The 19079-nt window shown below is 45.8% G+C and overlaps 1 protein-coding gene across 1 annotated transcript in view; it reads right to left on the bottom strand.

Moving 5' to 3' along the window:
• CACNA2D2 (calcium voltage-gated channel auxiliary subunit alpha2delta 2) overlaps nucleotides 1-19079 on the bottom strand; it is a 1426314-nt gene that overhangs the window by 45652 nt on the left and 1361583 nt on the right. The window contains exon 31 of the mRNA XM_030206789.1: nucleotides 116-187. Within this exon, the coding sequence (XP_030062649.1) occupies nucleotides 116-187 (72 nt within the window). The remainder of the gene's footprint in view (nucleotides 1-115; nucleotides 188-19079) is intronic.

Genomic DNA, 19079 nt, shown 5'->3' with positions numbered 1-19079 from the left:
TCTCTGACTTTCCTCTCGCAGCATACCTGAACTATGGTTTCCCAGCTCAAAAACAGCCCCTTCTCTCTGAACAAATCGGAGGTGCACATTGAGGCACTCTGTAACCTGCTAATACCTTACTCCAATGGTCTCGCTGGTTGGACAGGATGAGAAAACCTCCGTCATCAAGGAGAACACAAAGGAGATCCTGAAAAAGAGGAGTAATTTAACAAGATGTTATAGTAGATGATGGCAGAAAATGATCAAATATTCTAGTCTGCTCAGTTCTTTCTATCCACACTGCAAGGATATATCCTGGCTGTCAGCTGTGGAAACCTGACTGCTTTTATGATATCAGTACTTATAAACCCAAGTCAGTCTTTGTTTTTTTTTAATTCAATGGTTTTCCACCATCCTGGGTTGATGAGCAAAATTAATGCAACAGTCAGATTCCCACCCCCGTGTCTTACCATCAAGCTTAATAGTCCAAAGAATTACCACAGCTAGTGAAACTGTGGTCCAATCATACAGTTTTCCAGGCCCTCTTTGCCTTGTAGGATAACATCCAGCCACCGCCAGTCAGTTTGCACTGATCTGGTTGATTTTTGGGGAGCTGTAGTTTGCTGATGGCAATTCGATTACCTCATAGCTTGATGCTTTCTTTTTTTCTATGTATAGTTTTCACCTTTTTAACTTGCTGCACAGAACTGCTACCATTACTGCTGGTGTGCACAGTGCTTTACAGTTCACGGAAGAGAAAGCCTCTGCTTGGTGGAGCATACAATTTTATCAAGACAAAAGTATAGGGCATAAGAGATATTGGAAAGTCACATATTAAAAATGGTTGAAACAATAAGGCTGTAGGCATGCAAATCGGCGATTTTGAACTGAAATATCTGACACACTGACTCAGCAAGCCTATTCCAAATGTGTGGAGGAGCAAGATGCAGAGCAGATTTGGGAACTGGTGGTGGAGCGGAAAAATCACATTTTGTGTTTTTTTTTTTTGTTTGCTGATAATAGTGCACACTGTTTACAAAGAGGGCACACTCTTAACCTCATTGCCCACAAAACAAACAGAAAAGAACTAACCAAAGCAAAACAAATAATACTGCAAATGACACAGGGAATAAAATGAAATGAACATTTTTGGGCTGCCTAGTCCCAACAGAGAAAAGACTTGTTTGCCTTATGAACAGAATTAATGAGAAGGGTATGTGCAGAGGTAAAGGAGTTGTGCCTTGGCATTGTTGAGTTTATGGTGGTGCTGGTAGCAGATTCTGGATTTCTGATTAAATTTAAGTACATAAGTATTGCCATACTGGGAAAGACCAAAGGTCCATCGAGCCCAGCATCCTGTTTCCAACAGTGGCCAATCCAGGCCACAAATACCTGGCAAGATCTCAAAAAAGTATAAAACATTATATACTGCTTATCCCAGAAATAGTGGATTTTCCCCAAGTCCATTTAATAATGGTCTATGGACTTTTCTATTAGGAAGCAGGCCAAACCTTTTTTTAAACTCCGCTAAGCTAACCGCCTTTACCACATTCTCTGGCAACCAACTCCAGCATTTAATTGCACGTTGAGTGAAGAAAAAATTTATCTGATTCATTTTAAATTTACTACATTCTACAGAGCGGTAGATCTAGGTGTCATCAGGGTAAAGATGGTACTGAAAGCCAAGGGAAGAGACCAGGGCACTAAAAGAAGAAGTATATAAGAGAAGAGAACCCAGGTACAAAAACTTAGATTGCAAGTCCACTAGGCTAATAAAGAGCACTTGTATATGATAAAAATGTAAACCACCTTGGTTACACCACAGAATGGTGATATATCAAATCCATGACCCTTTACCCTTTGTCTAGTTTATGGATTGGGCAGATGGCATTCTGTTGGTTGTGTTTATTTCTTGCCCATTGTCTACAAACTGTTTTTTTTTTTTTGTTTGTTTGGTTGTTTTTTTTGGTGGGGGGAAGAAAATTCAGAGAACTTAAAGGCTCTTTCAAATCTGGATTTATATAAGGCAGACGAGGACCTTTTTACCACTGTAACCCTTGTTTTAATGGTGAGCATCAGGGCTACTTTTAGTAATATTTAGAGTCTGTAGAGAGGCTGGTTGGCAAAGTAATCCACTCATTCAATGCCCTCATTTAATCCATTAAGTCAGTCCAGGCCAGAAGATGCAGTTCTGAATGAAAAGGTTTTATATAATTTGCATGAGGTAGAAAACATGGGCCAACTTCTCCGCACTAATTATATACAGTCAGTAGTAGAATAACATAAAGTTTCAACACTTACTCCAGCCGAAATTCAGCGTTATTTAACTGTCCAGGAACAGCTCTTGGCCAGTTAAATAGCACTTAAGTGGCTAACTGCTAATATCCATTGCGAGAGAGCTTATCTCCACTGAATATTACCGCTTAGCACTATATAACCAGCGCATCTCCGGCTAAGTTTAATAGCCAAATTGGATCACTTAAAGAGCAGTCCTATTTTTGGCCAGAATAAACTTAACTGGCCAGTACTAAATATTGACTCGGCCGGTTAAGTTGAAACTGGCTGAAAAAAACTCGGATATTCAACGCCGGTCACTGGAAACTGTCTGGAATTCAATATCCAGGCTCAGTACCAATCGTGGGACTTAGCCTGCCTGGCTCCCGCGGGCTAAATATCGGCCAGTCTTTTAATAGATGGTTTCCTGGGAACTCTCTGGGCGGATACAGGTTCCTTCATGAATTTCTTTGCTGCCTGGGGCCCCTATCCCACATATAAATGCCTCTATGAGTCCTCTATACTTTAGTAAGCAGGGTTCACTGACCCTGCAAGAACAAAGTCCTTTTATGTGGAATTTTCCCCAGATGGGACTCTGTTGCAGATCTCTTTGCCCTTGGAGATATTGCTGGGACCCTTATCCAGACAGATATCTGTACTGCTTCTCTCTGTCTTCTTCTGTGAAGGCAGGCTCTGGCAGTTTGGTCCCTGTTCCAGTTTCCAGCATGGATCAATACATCAGCTTGCCAGGCTCTGACAATGAGTCCCTGTTCTTTCTCTTCCCCTGTGCGCCGGCTGGGTTAGCCTGTCATGAACTTCCCTTACTTTAATGATGCAGTGGCCATGGAACAGGAGCCAAAGACAAGGCTACTCCCACTGAGCTTGGTATTTATACCAAGACATTTTCCATCCAAAAGGTGTCTCTCCTACCACTGTCAGTCATGGGTAGGATAGTCAGCCCTTGGATCTGGAGGCTGTGAGCACATTCCAATGTCAAAAGTTCAGGAGGTACTATTATTTGATAAAGCCTCTAGAGGTTTCTGCTGTTCCCTAATAGAGCAGAACTTAGGTTCTCTACATCAGTAGTTTTCAAACATGTCCTGAGGGACCACCAGCCAGTTGGGATTTTAGGATATCCCTAATGAATATGCATCACCAATAATTTTTAATGGGATTTAAAGTTAAATAACACTCTTAAAACAACATCCCAGGATAACAAATATAAATACAAAACTCAGCTTCCCAAGTAAACAATAAAATATTTTTTGTGAAGGTGCTAAGAAAACCAGTGTGACTGAAAGTGAAAAATCACATAAATAGCCAATGTTATCTGTCATTGCACTTCCTGAAAATAGCACTCAGCCCTTTTCCTTTTTTGAGCCTGTTCAATATATTTGCTTGAACCCCCTGATGAAGCTTGAGGAAGTGAAACTGGGATCCAAGTCGGGGGAAAACTGTGTTAATTTGTTAGGCCCTATCTATCATCAATGCCTGATTTTCAGTGGTGCTATATAGAGAAGTTTGGTCTGATGGCCGAATAAGATAAGTGTCTTCACTTTAATGGTATCACTATTGATTAGCACTGTGTTTATGGATTGAAATCTTATTGGGAATTGTGCCATTGAATACTTCAAATGACTGCTGCCTTAAAATGATAAGGAAGTACGATGATAGATAACGGTGGCTATTTATGTGAATTTTCACTTTCAGTCACACTGGTTGCATGAGCATCTTCACAAAAAAATATTTTATTGCTTACCTGGGAAACTGAGTTTTGTAATGAATATGCATGAGAGAGACTTACATATAATAAAGGTGACGAGAATGCAAATCTTTCTCATGCATATTCATTAGAGATATCCTGAAAACCCAACTGGCTGGTTTGAGACAGGTTTGAGAATCACTGCTCTACACCACAGAAGGATCTGGCCACTTTGGTGCATGTTTTTATTAATACTAGTACTGATTACTATAATGGCTTCCCAAAGAGACTCTGTTATCTTGTTTGCAATTACTGCAAAATATGGCCACATGCTTTTTATTGTGTACAAACAGTCAAGATCTTGTAACACCATTGTTAAAATGTCTCTACTTGCTTCTAATAGATTTTCAGATGCATTTCAAATTGCTTTGTCTGGTATTTGGTTAGGGTAGTGGACTTTGGTCCTGGGGAACTGAGAAACTGAGTTTGATTCCCACTTCAGGCACAGGCAGCTCCTTGTGACTCTGGGCAAGTCACTTAACCCTCCATTGCCCCATGTAAGCCGCATTGAGCCTGTCATGAGTGGGAAAGCGCGGGGTACAAATGTAACAAAAATAAATTTAAGGCCTTGCATAATTTTGGCCCTCAATGTATTTCTGATGAGTTAGCATCAATTGCATAGACAGAGATTCACTTTTTTGGGTGCCAACAGTTATCATGGGTAGGCACTAGGCTCCCTACTTTCTCTGCCCCCACCAAAATTAGAACCTTAATTGGCACCATGAGCATGCTCAGTTCTCACTGTGAACACACCTGTGTTGCTGGCATGGTATCAGTGGCTCATAGTGCTGCTGCCAACTGCTGGGCCTCAGGCAAAAGAGGAGAATCTTAGGCCTTTCCATAGCTCATCAGGACGCTTTGCTCTTCCCAGCGGTTGTTGTCAAAACTGACGGGTTTGGTCCAGGCTCACATGCATTTGCTTGTTCTATGCCTGTTTCACGCTCCTGCAGGAGACTCTCATCTTTTATTTAGAAGCACGTTAAAGGCTTGTTTTTTTAACAAAGCTTTCAACTTTAAATAAAGTGAGGTTATAGTGAGTAGTTGTGTTGTATTATGTTTTATTGTTTTAGTTGTGCCTCGCCTTTAACCTACTAGCCAAGGTGAGTAATCAAGAGTTGCCAAATTTATAAACAAACAATCAGGGAGTGTCTGGGAGTTTGTGTTACAGTTACTAAAGTGACCCCAGAATTTCTATTTATTTAGGAGGCAATTTTCAAACAATGTACACAAGTATAAAAGTTCAGTGGTACTATTTACAACACTGAATTTACAACAGTTTTCAAAAGAAACATTTCCTTTAGTAACCCCAATTTTCTAAGGGATCAGGACTTTGAGGTGGGAATAGCAACAACTGTTCGGCCAAGTGAATCACACCTTCTTATAATTCTATCAAGAAAAAACAATCCACACTCGGTTCCACACCAAGAGTAATATTACTGACAAAAGGGAAATATCAACCACACAGTTTGGAATATTACAGGGAAAACAAAATCTGTAATTTCCACAGTTTCAAGCCTGTAGCAGTTTTTCATTTCTGAACACCAAATCCACTGGCAGTACAATATTCAAGCTTGGAAGAGGGGTGGGTGGGGGGTCCATCAGTGGGCGAGTTGCATAGGGTGCAACTATAGCTCAGTATGGTCCAGCCCACAAGGATCTCTATCCCATGACCTAACGGAAATGGAAAAAACATTCTTTTTCATATACAGGAATCATGCCATATACCTTGTTGGGTACCAGTGCTGCAAGGTGATAGCTCTCATTTCCCTGATCTGGGAACATTCACCTTTTAGGCATTGCTCCAAGGAGGTCTCCCTTGATGTGCTTGTAGATGGAGAGAAACTCTCTCTCCAAGTGGAAAAGATGAGACTGCGAGTCTGGACACCCAAGTGACAGATGACATTTAATGTGAGCAAGTGCAAAGTGATGCACGTGGGCAAGAGGAACTCAAACTACAGCTACGTGATGCAAGGTTCCACATTAGGAGTCACCGACCACGAAAAAGATCTAGGAGTCATTGTTGAAGATATTTGGAAAGGAATGGAAAACAAAAATGCGGATGTTGTTGGGCAGACTGGATGGACTGTGCAGGTCTTTTTCTGCTGTCATCTACTATGTTACGTTACTATGTTATAATGCCTTTATATCACTCCATGGTGCGACCGCAATTCTGGTCACCGCATCTCAAAAAAGATATAGAGGGACATAATCGAAAGGTCGTCCAAGTATGAATTAGGACGCCCTCACAAAGTCGGGCAAAATCAGGTAGGTATAATCGAAAACTAGTATGGACGTCCTTAGAAATTCGATTATCGCAGTTGAAAACGACCAAATCTGGGCTGCACAAAGTATAGTAAAAAGAATGTACCTAGTTGTTCCTTAAGTACAGTGCATGCAGTTCCGGACATCCAGGTACAGGAAATATGAGAAGCGTCAAATACAGGAATCAAGGACGTGTTCCTCACAGAACTGCTGAAGGATCATGCAGGCCCACCGAATGTTCCTCATATTTCCCGTATCTGGATGTCTTGAATTAGATGCACTGTACTTACGAACATGCAGCTATATGCATATTGTGTATATCTGAAAAGGTTTGCATTCTTCATACTGATCTATATAAGGCAAGCTCCGCACGCATCATTCAAATAAGAGCCCACACGCATGACAATCATTCATGCACATCAGGGACGTCTATGCTTACAGTGTCCACGTGCTGACTCGTCCATATATGGGATAGTAATCCATTTATGGACCTGTGCATGAAAGCACATCCCTCACACATGGCCGTCCATATAAGGCGACGCCATGTTTTCTATCGGTTATTCACTGAGAAACATGGAGCTCCGTAGAGAGCCTAATTATAGTGAGACGGAGAGCTTGTTGCTCATGCAGCTGTGCCTTAGGCAGCGCCACAGGCTCTTCCTCCACCACCACCACCTGCCCCCCAGGATTGACTCTATTAGAGCCTGGTCTCACATCAGGGACAGGCTGGAAAGGTAAGTGTTTGCTCCCCTCCCCCCATGGCTATCAGGTCCCCCTCCTGTAGCTACACATATAAGAGCTCCATCATCAATGTAAGCTCTAACTTGAGTCTGCATTCAAGGATAATGAGCAATATGTGTACATGTACAATCATTAATAAACTGTATGTACTAGAAATGAAAACCATTCCCACATCCCTACAATAATGCATACAAACGGTACTCTCTGGCCTCATGGCCACCTCTATGACATCACCTGTACCAATGGAAAGTCCCCCCCCCCCCCCTTCAATCAGTGTTGTGCATCTGTGCTATTTGATTTCCAAATGAATTTGTGTGCTGAAGGCAAGAAGGGCCAGCCCCTGACTCCTGCTGTACAAACTTATATCTTGCAGAAGATTTGGCATTCACAGGGACCTGGAGTCCCTCTGCAGGAGGTTCCGCTGTGTAAAGCGGGAGAGCCCTGACATAATCAGGGCAGTGCGACAGCGCCTGAGGGCTCGATGTAAGTATGAAAAACAGGACACCTGTACTCATTTGTAAATGTATTTATTTAATAATGCAAATGTCCTGTACAATATCAGTTTCCATGTGGCTAATAGGCAACTAGTAAGTCATAACACCTCTGTCCCAGATCAAGGCCTGAGGTTGCAGCTGCCCTCCCATGAGTGTGGCTGCAACTTCCAACTAACCTTCTCTGAGATGAATGAGATGACATGCCTCACGTTTGTATCCCCTTTCTGGGGTGGGTGGACACTGTTTCCTGGTATTCCTGCCCGAGGTCCTACTCTTAGTGGATGTCATTGCCTCATATTAAAGTTATGTGCTAACACCCCTCCCCCCCAAAACAATACAAACAACAAAAACAGGTCAGCCAACCCTAGTCACAAATCATAATGCAAGCATGCTGGTGACCAATGAGTGTGGTCTGCCAACATATCCTATCCTGTGTGTTCTGTGTCAGACCAGCTTCCAGGGTTCCCTGTCATGTCATCTCATGCATCTCTCACACCCCATGGGTATAGCCCAGAGCTCACCAGACCTTTCCCATCTGCTGCCTCAGGCCAGCCAGCTCCTGCACTATCCATGTTGGATGTGCTGATCTCAAACACAATCCTTTTCCATACAGGGTGCCAGCAGCACCAGCAGAAGGAGGCCCAGGAGGAGGAGGCCCAGGAGCCCATGGAGGAGGAGGCCCCACCTCCATCCCCAGCCCCATCCCCTTCCCCACCTCCATCCCCTTCCCCAGCCCCATCTCCATCCCCTTCCCCAGCTCCATCCCCTGCCCCAGCTCATCCCCTTCCTCAGCTCCATCCCCCGCCACAGCCCTGCACCTCCTGCAGCAGCTGGTAGATGGGTAGAACCAGTTGCTGCAGGAGGTCGCAGCCATAAGGCAGGGTAATGAGCAGCTCCACAGGCCACTGAGGGTGCTTGTGGTGCTGCTCATTACCCTGCTACAAAGGGCATTTCAAAGAGGGTGTGGCCGCCCTTGAAAGACTTTGGGGGGGGGGGGTGGAGGTGGTTGGGGGGGATGGGGGGGTTGGTGGGGAAAAGTTGTACACAGTTTTCTAAAATATACATTTTATATATTTCATATAACACGGTGTGTGTGTGTCTCTACCTTGTGCACTACGTATTATCAAATGCTGGTGTTGATGTGAGAGGAGGCAGCAATATGGATTGCATGACATGTGAACTGTGAAAGAGGAAATTTGGTACATATTGGTGATAAGTGTGGCCATACAGAAGCCCACCTGTTCATTCCAACCTGCATGGCTGTATGTGCGGGGGGGGGGGGGGGGGGGGGAGAGGCTGGGTAGCCACTTCTGTTGAGGGACAGAAATGGCCATCCAGCCTCTCTCCCCCCTTACCATAGAGCCCCACAGCACAGAGTGGTGTAAATAATAGATTTGTTGACTAGCACTAGTGATCTACCAAGTAGAAACTTGCAGATAACCCTAGGTAGCGCGTTGACGATGTTTGCTCTCTGATCACCAGGCACCCTTACCCACAACCACACCACATTAGTGGGGGCCACCAAGGAGCTACAAACTGCTGGGTCATCTTTTCACATTGAGCAATGCTATATATAGTGCTGAGGAGAAAAGGGAAAACAATGGTAAAAGCATTAGATGGATGTTTACTTCATCACAATTTCAAAATAATACAACAGGTACAGAAGGGCACAGGCTAGGGGACATAAATATATATTTTTGTATTTATTTTGATTACAGCTTTTTCAGTAGTAGCTCAAGGTGAGTAACATTCAGGTATTCTGGCTATTTCTCAGTCCCAGGAAGGCTCTAAGTTTGTACCTGAGGCCTTTGGGGGTAAGTGACTTGGCCAAGATCCCAAAGAGCAGCAGTGGGATTTGAACCCGCACTCTTTGGATTGCAAGACCAGTGTTCTAATCATTAGGTCACTGCAGCCACCAGGATGTAGCCACTTGCAGGTAATTTGGGTTAGGAACTGTAACCACAAACCCTCTCCCTCACCATGACTTAAGGACTCAGTAGGCAGTACCTGTGGCCACCTTGAAAATAGTTTGCAGGCTAGATTTTAGAAATGTTGATGTTCCATAACTATGGAGGATTGTAGGACTGTGTTCAATAATGTGGTAAAGACATTCATTGCATATATTCTTCCCCCCTGCCCATCCCAGCAACCTTGATAATGGGTGGGCACTTCATAAATTGGGACTGGGGTTCACCACATAAAGAAGGATGGAACCTACTGGGAAGCAGTACAGCAGCTCCAACGGCTGGAGAACAGCATTGAGGACTTACGGCAAAACCACACCTCCAACCATCACTGCTCCAACCACTGCACAGCAACCAGCAACCTGGTGAAAATAGAGGTCAGAGTTGAATGCAGAGTACATACAGTGAATGGAGAGTCCTTGATCATGAGCAGAAAGAGAAGAGGTGGCTGAGAAGTATGAGCTTACCTTGAACTTGTGTTTCAAGATTGTGTACATGATTGGTGTGTCTTCTTTCTATCTCCTGGACCAGTAGCTCGATTTCTGGATCAGTGAAATGACCCTTACCGGTGAGTGCTTGCTTTGGTGCCATTGTACCAATCTCTTTGCTCCCACAGACTGGCTGCTACAACCAGGCAGAGAGAATGGGAGACAGTAAGGGAGCGGCTCAAGGGATGTGGAAGACTGCAAACGGAAGTGGTGCCGGCTGAGGGCAACCAAAAATAACAACCCCCAAAAATAAACAGGTGTACAAAAGCATACAGTGGCAAAGGGGCGGGCCAGACCGTATTTTCAAAAAAGATGGGCGTCCATCTTTTGTTTCGATAATACGGTTTGTGCCAGGCAAATGCATCACATTTGGGCGGATTTGAGCTGGGCGGTATCGGTTTTCAGCGATAATGGAAACCGAAGGCGCCCAGCTCAAAAACGAACAAATCCAAGGCATTTGGTCGTGGGAGGGGCCAGGATTCGTAGTGCACTGGTCCCCCTCACATGCCAGGACACCAACCGGGCACCCTAGGGGGCACTTGTAACAATTAAAAAAAAATTTAAATACCTCCCAAGTCCATAGCTCCCTTACCTTGGGTGCTGAACCCCCCAAATCCCCCCCAAAATCCACTGCCCACAACTCTACACCATTACCATAGCACTTATGGCTGAAGGGGGGCATCTAGATGTGGGTACAGTGGGTTTTGGGGGCGGTTTGGAGCGCTCCCATTTACCAGCACAAGTGTAACAGGTAGGTGGGGGGATGGGCCTGGTTCCACCTGCCTGAAGTCCACTGCATCCACTAACAACTGCTCCAGGGACCTGCATACTGCTGTGATGGAGCTGGGTATGATATTTGAGGCTGGCATATAGGCTGGCAAAAAAGTTTTTAAAGTTCTTTATTTTTTGGTGGGAGGGGGTTAGTGACCTCTGGGGGAGTCAGGGGAGGTCATCCCCGATTCCCTCCAGTGGTCATCTGGGCAGTTGGGGCACTTTTTGGGGACTTGTTTGTGAAAAAAAGGGTCCAAAAAAAGTGACCCAAATTCTCGCTTCTGGTGCCCTTCTTTTTTCCATTATTGGCCGAGCGCGCCCTTCTCTCCTCGGCCAATAAACATGCCTCAGTCCCGCCTTCACCACGCCTCTGACACGCCCCCGTCAACTTTGTCTGTTCCCGAGACAGACTGCAGTTGGAGGTGCCCAAAATCGGCTTTCGATTATACGGATTTCGGCACCCATGAGAGAAAGGTGCCCATCTCCTGATTTGGGTCGAAATATGGGTGTCTTTCTCTTTCGAAAATAAGCTGGATAGTGCAATTAGAAACGGTACAGAGAAGGGCAACGAAAATGATAAAGGAGATGGGATGACTTCCCTATGAGGAAAGGCTAAAGTGGATAGGGCTCTTCAGGTTAGAGAAAAAACGGCAGAGAGGAGATATGATAGAGGTCTATAAAATAACAAGTGGAGTGGAATGGGTAGACGTGAATCGCTTGTTTACTCTTTCCAAAAATACTAAGACTAGGGGGCACGCGATGAAGCTACAAAGTAGTAATTTTAAAACAAATCGGAGAAAATATTTCTTCACTCAACGTGTAATTAAACTCTGGAATTCGTTGCCAGAGAATGTGGTAAAAGTGGTTAACTTAGCGGGTTTAAAAAAAGGTTTGGATGGATTCCTAAAGGAAAAGTCCATAGGCCATTATTTAAATGGACTTGGGAAAAATCCACTGCTTATTTCTTGGATAAGCGCCATAAAATATATTCTACTGTTTTGGGATTGTGCCAAGTACTTGTGACCTGGGTTGGCCACTGTTGGAAACAGGATATTGGGCTTGATGAACCTTCGGTCTGTCCCAGTATGGGAAACGTTTATGTTCTTAAGGAAAAGCCACTGCTCTTCCTCATCATGAAGCAAAAGAAGGCACAGTTCACATTTATTTACTATACTGCAAATAAAATAATTATCTAAGCAGTGTACAATTAAAATAACTAAGGAAAGGAAAAGGGGGAAAACAGGGATGTCTAATTTACAATAGTGCATTACATAAATACAACACATTTATTTTATTTATTTGTTACATTTGTATCCCACTTTTCCCACCTATTTGCAGGCTCAATGTGGCTTACATAGTACAGTAGAGGCGATTGCCAATACCGGTAGGAACAAATACAAAGTGAGGTTATAGCAAAGTAATGATCAGATGTGATAAACACATTGGGGGTCATAAGTGGAAGAGTTAGGTTATGTCCAGTAGGAACTTTTAAATTGTTGTGTTGCGGGGTTAAGGCATTTAGGTTGGATCGTTGGGGTATGCCTTTTCGAACAGGTTATAGCCTTCTCTGGGGTGACTCCCAGGTCCACTCCGATCCACTAAGGGCCTCCGCTCTAGGTGCCCAGCTCTCCCACCAGGTGCTGTGGAGGACTTGCAGCCCTTCTGCATATCATCACAGCTGTATCCGGGGTGACTCCCAGGTTCACCCCGATCTTCCCAGGGCCCTCGCTCCAGGTGCCCAGGGTTTCCAGGTGCTTTTTGGCTAGGATCAGGCGACCCTCAGGGGGAGGAATGCTGGCTTCGGCCCCTGGTAAGCCTTTCCTCGGCTGAGAGGTGCCCAGCTCTCAGGTGCTGTGGAGGACTTGCAGCTCATCTCCATATCCTTACAGCCTTCTTCGAGGTGACTCTCAGGCCCACTCCGATCCACTCAGGTCCTCCGCTCTAGGTGCCGCGGGCCTTACAGCGTGGGGCACTTTCTCTTTACATTTATTTTCTCCCAGTTACTACTTATGGTTCCAGTACACTTTTTCTTCTTGGTACTGTCCCTTCCTAATCTGATTCTCCATTTGAAACCACTGTAAACTGCAGGAACACATTGAGGGGCATAATCAAACGTGAACGCCTATCTCCATGGGCGTCTATGTCCGAAAACGGGTACGTGAAGAGGCGGGACAGACCGTATTTTCGAAAAAATGGACGTTTTTCAGCTGGGCGTTTGTTTTTTTTAGCGATAATGGAAACTAAAAACGCACAGCTCAAAAACATCCTAATCCGAGCCATTTGGTCGTGGGAGGGGCCACGATTCGTAGTACACTCGCCCCCCTGACATGCCAGGACACCAACTGGGCACCCTAGAGGTCAGTGCGGTGGACTTCAGACAATGCTCCCACATGCATAGTTCCCTTACCACGGGTGCTGAGCACCCAACCCCCCTCCCCTAAAACCCACTACCCACAAATGTACAACACTACCATAGCTCTTAGGGGTGAAGGGGGCACCTACATGCGGGTACAGTGGGTTTTGGAGGCCTCCCATTTACCAGCACAAGTGTTACAGGTAGGGGGGGATGGGCCTGGGTCCACCTGGCTGAACTGCACTGCGGTACCCACTAAAAGTGCTCCAGGGACCTGCATACACGCAGGCCTCTAGGACTGGTTGCTGCTATATAACATTGGCACACCAGTTGACACCTGAAGACTAATCTCTCCGAAAACGTCCTTCATTGGACTAAGCACGCTTACTCACAGTTAACTGCAGATCAGAAGTTGTGCCCCACTGGCAACGAGTCTCCCTGGTACTGAGATAAGCAGTAGGTCCGAGCTGGCAGAATGGTGTACAATGCCCTCTTTCAGCCACATTCAAGGTAAGAACTAAGTTCTGTAATGTGGCTAACATGTGAAAGGGATCTAAAACTGGCTTACAAAAATGGCCACTATCTCATGGACTACTGGAAACAAAACAGGGCACACTCTGTCCCAGTAAGCAGGGGGAAAAGCACCATGGGAGTAGAGCCTACCAACTACCAACATTGTGAGCATTTGTCACAAGCTAGTGGAATCACGGAGCCCAATACCCTACACCCACCACAATGCATTGCTGATGTGACTCTGCAGTGCGCATAACAGAAAAGGTGTCACACTCACCCGAGAGCCACATCAGAACCAGGGAAAGGCTGTCACAGGATAGAACACATTCTGCTGTCATGGAGGTGAGTACGGCATTTGAGGCTGGCATACAGGCTGGAAAAAAAGTTTTTAAAGTGGGGTCTTTTTGGTGGGAGGGGGTTAGTGACCACTGGGGGAGTCCGGGGAGGTCATCCCCGATTCCCTCCAGTGGTCATCTGGTCAGTTGGGGCAATTTTTTGGGACCTGTTCATGAAAAAAAAGGGTCCAAAAATAGTGACCCAAAATCGCGGTAAAAACGCCTTTTTTTTTGATTATCAGCTAAAGACGCCCATCTCTCCTCGGTCGTTAACCACGCCCCAGTTCCGCCTTCACCACGCCTCCAACACGCCCCCGTCAACTTTACCTGTTTCCACAACGGATTGCAGTTGGAAACGCCCAAAATTGGCTTTCGATTACACCGATTTGGGCGCCCACGGGAGAAAGACGCCCATCTCCCGATTTGGTCACAATATAGTCGTTTTTCTCTTTAGATTATAAGCAGGATTGTCCACCCTCTGTATTCATCATCTCACCATCTCTTTTTACCTCTTCCTTTTTCTCAGCTCTCAACCTTCAGCATTTCCTTCCTTCCATTCATCCATCTCCTTTCTATCTGAGTACATCTTGCCTTCATCGCTGTCGTCATACCTCTCCTACCCTTCTCTGTACTCTCTTGCTCCTTCTCCTGCTCTCCACTGGGGACAGTAATCCCAATCCTGGTCATTCACATCGGCTCTCATCCTATTTGTGCAGGTCACACCGTGATATCTCCAATCTAATTTCTGTTCCTCTCCTCCCCCCTTCTTCCCTGCCTTTCTCTTGCGCTCTGTGGAATGCCCGCTCTGTCTGTAACAAACTTTCTTACATCCATGACCTCTTTATCTCTCGTACTCTCCATCTGCTTGCCCTAACTGAAACTTGGCTTTACCCTGAAGACATGGAGGTTATCTTTTCTCCCATACTGTCACGTCTGTGGCCGTGACCACCCTCAGCCTTACCTTCTTTCTGGGGGTCAGCAGCTCTGCTGGCTTCTCTCTGTGTTTGTGTTAGTCTTGTCTCTGTCCTGGTGTGCTGGCTGCTTCCAGCATGAACCTGATTGCTTCACTAGACCTCACCTGTGTGGGCTATGTCTCTCTAGGGAGCCAGCATCTAAGATGGCTGCCACCGGCTCTGTGCCAGCTTCCAAGATGGCTCCTGCTTGTCTTTCCTGTGGGCTCACTTCCTATGTGTGTCAAGCCTCTCTTTGGGGTCTGTGTACTTCCTGCTTCTGCCCTACTGCTGGTGACTCATCAGTGACAGCCTTCATAAGGAAGGAATGTGCTTGCAGTCAGGGCCTTTGCATGAAATGTTATGCTCTTAGGCCAGGTCAGGTTAGTAAGTGTCTGCTGCACTACTGCTTAGCCTCTGTCTGGGTTCCAGCCCAGTTTCTTTCTGTGTCTGTGTCTCTGTTGTCCTTCCGTGGGGGGTCTTCCCTGCCTCTGTCTGTCTGTGGACTGCGGGTCCTTCCTGGCTTACACTGTGTTTGGGGTGAAGCCTCTGTTCCTGGCTAACCCTGTGTTTGGGGTGAAGCCTCTGCTCCAGGCTTACCCTGTGCTGGGGTGAAGCCTCTGTTCCTGGCTTACCCTGGGTTGGGGTGAAGCCTTTGTCCGGGTTTGTTCTCTGTCTGTTTGCGAAGCCTCAGCCTTTGTGGATTCCCCAGTCAGTGTGTGGAACGGCTGTGGCTTCAGACCCTTGGCCTGTTCTTCCTGGTTACTCTGTTTGCTGTGCTGCCTGCCCAAGACCCTTGGCCTGTTATTCCTGGTTTGTTCTCTTTACCCTGAACCCTGCCTTGCCTGTGTGCCAACCCTGCTTGTATATCCTGAGGGTACATCCTGAATCCTGTATCTGTCTGGCTAGTGTGTTTTCCTAGTTGATTATTCCTGTATCCTGTCTCCTCCTAGCTAGAGGGTTTACCCTGTGGGTATTCCCGGATCCCCATTTAATCTAGTGTGTTGCTGCCCTAGTCCTTGCTCCTGCTAGCTTCTGTACGCCTTGTGTTCCTTGGTCTGTCTTCTGGGACTTGCTAGTGGCTGTGCAGCAGCACACTGTCTGAGTCTAGTTCCGTGCCCTGTCGCCCTCGTGTATCCCAGACTCAGGGTGGGTCCTCTGGATCTTCAGTTCCTGCCTTATCCTGCAAGTCCTGCCGGCCGCATGCACTTCGGAGCTCAACTCCGGAGGAACGGTGGCTAGGTGCAGGTGAAGCTGTTCCTTTCTCATCTGTTCTAGTTGCCTGCCTTGTACTATTCCAGTCCAGAGTTCCAGTACTGCTCTTCTGTGTTTCCAGTCCCGAGGTGGTCTTGCCTGCTGCTGCCGCTCCTCGGCAGTGGCCCAAGGGCTCACGAACTCCAGTCCTGCCTCGAGGACCTGACAGAATGCCAAGGCCCTCAAGAACGCAACATATACTCCTCGCCCGGTTGGCCGCGGAGGTAGTGTCGGGCTACTACTTTCACCCTCTTGTAGATTTCAACTTCTACACGCGCAGAGGAGTAGCCTAGTGGTTAGTGCAGTGGACTTTGATACTAGGGAACTGAGTTTGATTCCCACTGCAGCTCCTTGTGACTCTGGACAAGTCACTTAACCCTACATTGTCCCTGGTATAAAATAAGTACCTGAATATATGCAAACCGCTTTGAATGTAGTTGCAAACAACCTCAGAAAGGTGGTATATCAAGTCCCTTTTCCTCCTCATTGTTTTTCTTCCTTCGAAGTCCACTCCATCCGCCTATTTGCTCCTCTGCCTCTCTGATAAGTCCCTTTCTTCCTTTCTCACTGACTTTGATGCCCAGCTTTCCTTCTTTCTTGAACCTTCATCTCCTTCCCTCATTCTTGGGGATTTTAACATTCATGCTAATGATCCCTCTGTCTCTTATGCTTCTCAGTTTCTTGCTTTAACATCCTCTTTCAATCTTCAACTGTGCTCCACTGCCCCCACTCACCAGAATGGCCACTATCTTGATCTTATCCTCTTCTCAAACTACTCACTCTCCAGTTTCTCTGCCTCAACTCTTCCCCTCTCTGACCATCATCTGTTAACTTTCACACTTAAACACCCTCCTCCCCAGTCCCGTCCAATCTTAACCAATACGTTTAGGAATCTTCAGGCTATTGACCCTTCTACTCTGTCCTCCAGTCTTTCAAATCTTTTCTCTACCACTATGTTATCCAAGTATGTCAATGAGGCTGTGTTATGACTCTGCCCATGTGTCATGCTCTCATTCATGTCGCCCCCTGGTGGTCAGACCTGGTGGTCGCAATGGACGGTCTGTTTGTGGTTTTCCCGGTTCCAGAAGTCATATCTAACTACCTGTTCTTCGAATCCTATTCCCACCCATCTACTTAACACTATCTCTCCTACTGTCATCCCTTTTATCTGTCATATCCTCAATCTTTCACTTTCCACTGCAACTGTTCCTGATGCCTTCAAACCTGCCGTAGTCACCTTAAAAAAACCTTCATTGGACCCTACCTGTCCTTCCAACTATCGCCCCAGCTCCTTCCTCCCTTTCCTATCTAAGATACTTGAACATGCTGTTCACCGCCGTTGCCTTGTCTCTTTCATCTCAAGCTATTCTTGATCCACTTCAATCTGGCTTTCACCCCCTTCATTCAACTGAAACAGCGCTTGCTAATGTCTCCAATGATCTGTTCCTGGCCAGATCCAAATGTCTCTATTTTATCCTCATCCTTCTAGATCTATCTGCTGCTTTTGACACTGTTGATCACAGCGTACTCCTTGATATGCTGTCCTCACTTGGATTTCAGGACTCTGTTCTTTCCTGGTTTTCTTCTTATCTCTCCCAGCGTACCTTTACTGTATACTCTAGTGGATCCTTCTCTACTTCTATCCCATTGTCAGTTGGTGTACCTCAGGGATCTGTCCTGGGACATCTTCTTTTCTCCATCTATACTTCTTCCCTTGGTACTCTGATCTCATCCCATGGTTTTCAGTATCATCTTTACGCTGATGACACACCAGAAATCTCAGCAGGAATTCAGGCCAAAGTATCAGCCTGCTTGTCTGACATTGCTGCCTGGATGTCTCAGCACCATCTAAAACTAAACATGACCAAGACTTCTTATCTTCCCCCCTAAACCAACCTCTCCTCCTCCCCCATTCTCTATTTCTGTGGATAACACTGTCATCCTTCCTGTCTCATCAGCTTGTAACCTTGGGGGTCATCTTCGACTCCCCCCTCTCTTTCTCGGCACATATTCAGCAGACTGCTAAAACCTGTAGTTTCTTTCTCTATAATATCACCAAAATTCGCCCTTTCCTTTCTGAGCACACTACCAGAACCCTCATCCAAACTCTTATCACCTCTTGCTTAGACTATTGCATCTTGCTTCTCACAGGTCTCCCACTTAGCCATCTCTCTCCTCTTCAATCTGTTCAAAATTCTGCTGCACGACTAATATTCCGCCAGTGTCGTTATGCTCATATTAGCTCTCTCCTCAAGTCACTTCACTGGCTTCCTATCCATTTCCGCATACAGTTCAAACTCCTCTTATTGACTTATAAGTGCATTCACTCTGCAGCTTCTCAGTACCTCTCCACTCTCATCTCTCCCTACACTCCTCCCCGGGAACTCCGTTCACTGGGTAAATCTCTCTTATCTGCACCCTTCTCCTCCACTGCTAAATCCAGACTCCGTTCCTTTTATCTTGCTGCACCACATGCCTGGAATAGACTTCCTGAGCCAGTACGTCAAGCTCCATCTCTGACCGTCTTCAAATCTAAGCTAAAAGCCCACCTTTTTGATGCTGCTTTTAACTCCTAACCCTTGTTCACTTGTTCAGAACCCTTATTTTATCATCCTCACTTTAATATTCCCTTATCTCTTGTTTGTCCTGTTTGTCTGTCCTAATTAGATTGTAAGCTCTGTCAAGCATGGACTGTCTCTTCATGTTCAGGTGTACAGCACTGCGCACGTCTAGTAGCGCTATAGAAATGATGAGTAGTAGTAGTAGTAGAGTTTCCGGAAGTTTAGGTGGTTGTATGTTGTTTTCACGGCGATTGGTAGTGTGTTCCATAGTTGCGTGCTTATATAAGAGAAACTGGATGCATAGGTTGATTTGTATTTGAGTCCTTTGCAGCTTGGGTGGTGGAGATTTAGGTATGTTCGTGTTGATCTTGTTCTGTT

This window comes from Microcaecilia unicolor, chromosome 6, assembly GCF_901765095.1.
Source record: "Microcaecilia unicolor chromosome 6, aMicUni1.1, whole genome shotgun sequence".
In the NCBI taxonomy this organism is placed as follows: Eukaryota; Metazoa; Chordata; class Amphibia; order Gymnophiona; family Siphonopidae; genus Microcaecilia; species Microcaecilia unicolor.
Note: the sequence above shows the minus strand (reverse complement) of the source record. Positions and strands in the feature narration are given on the sequence as shown.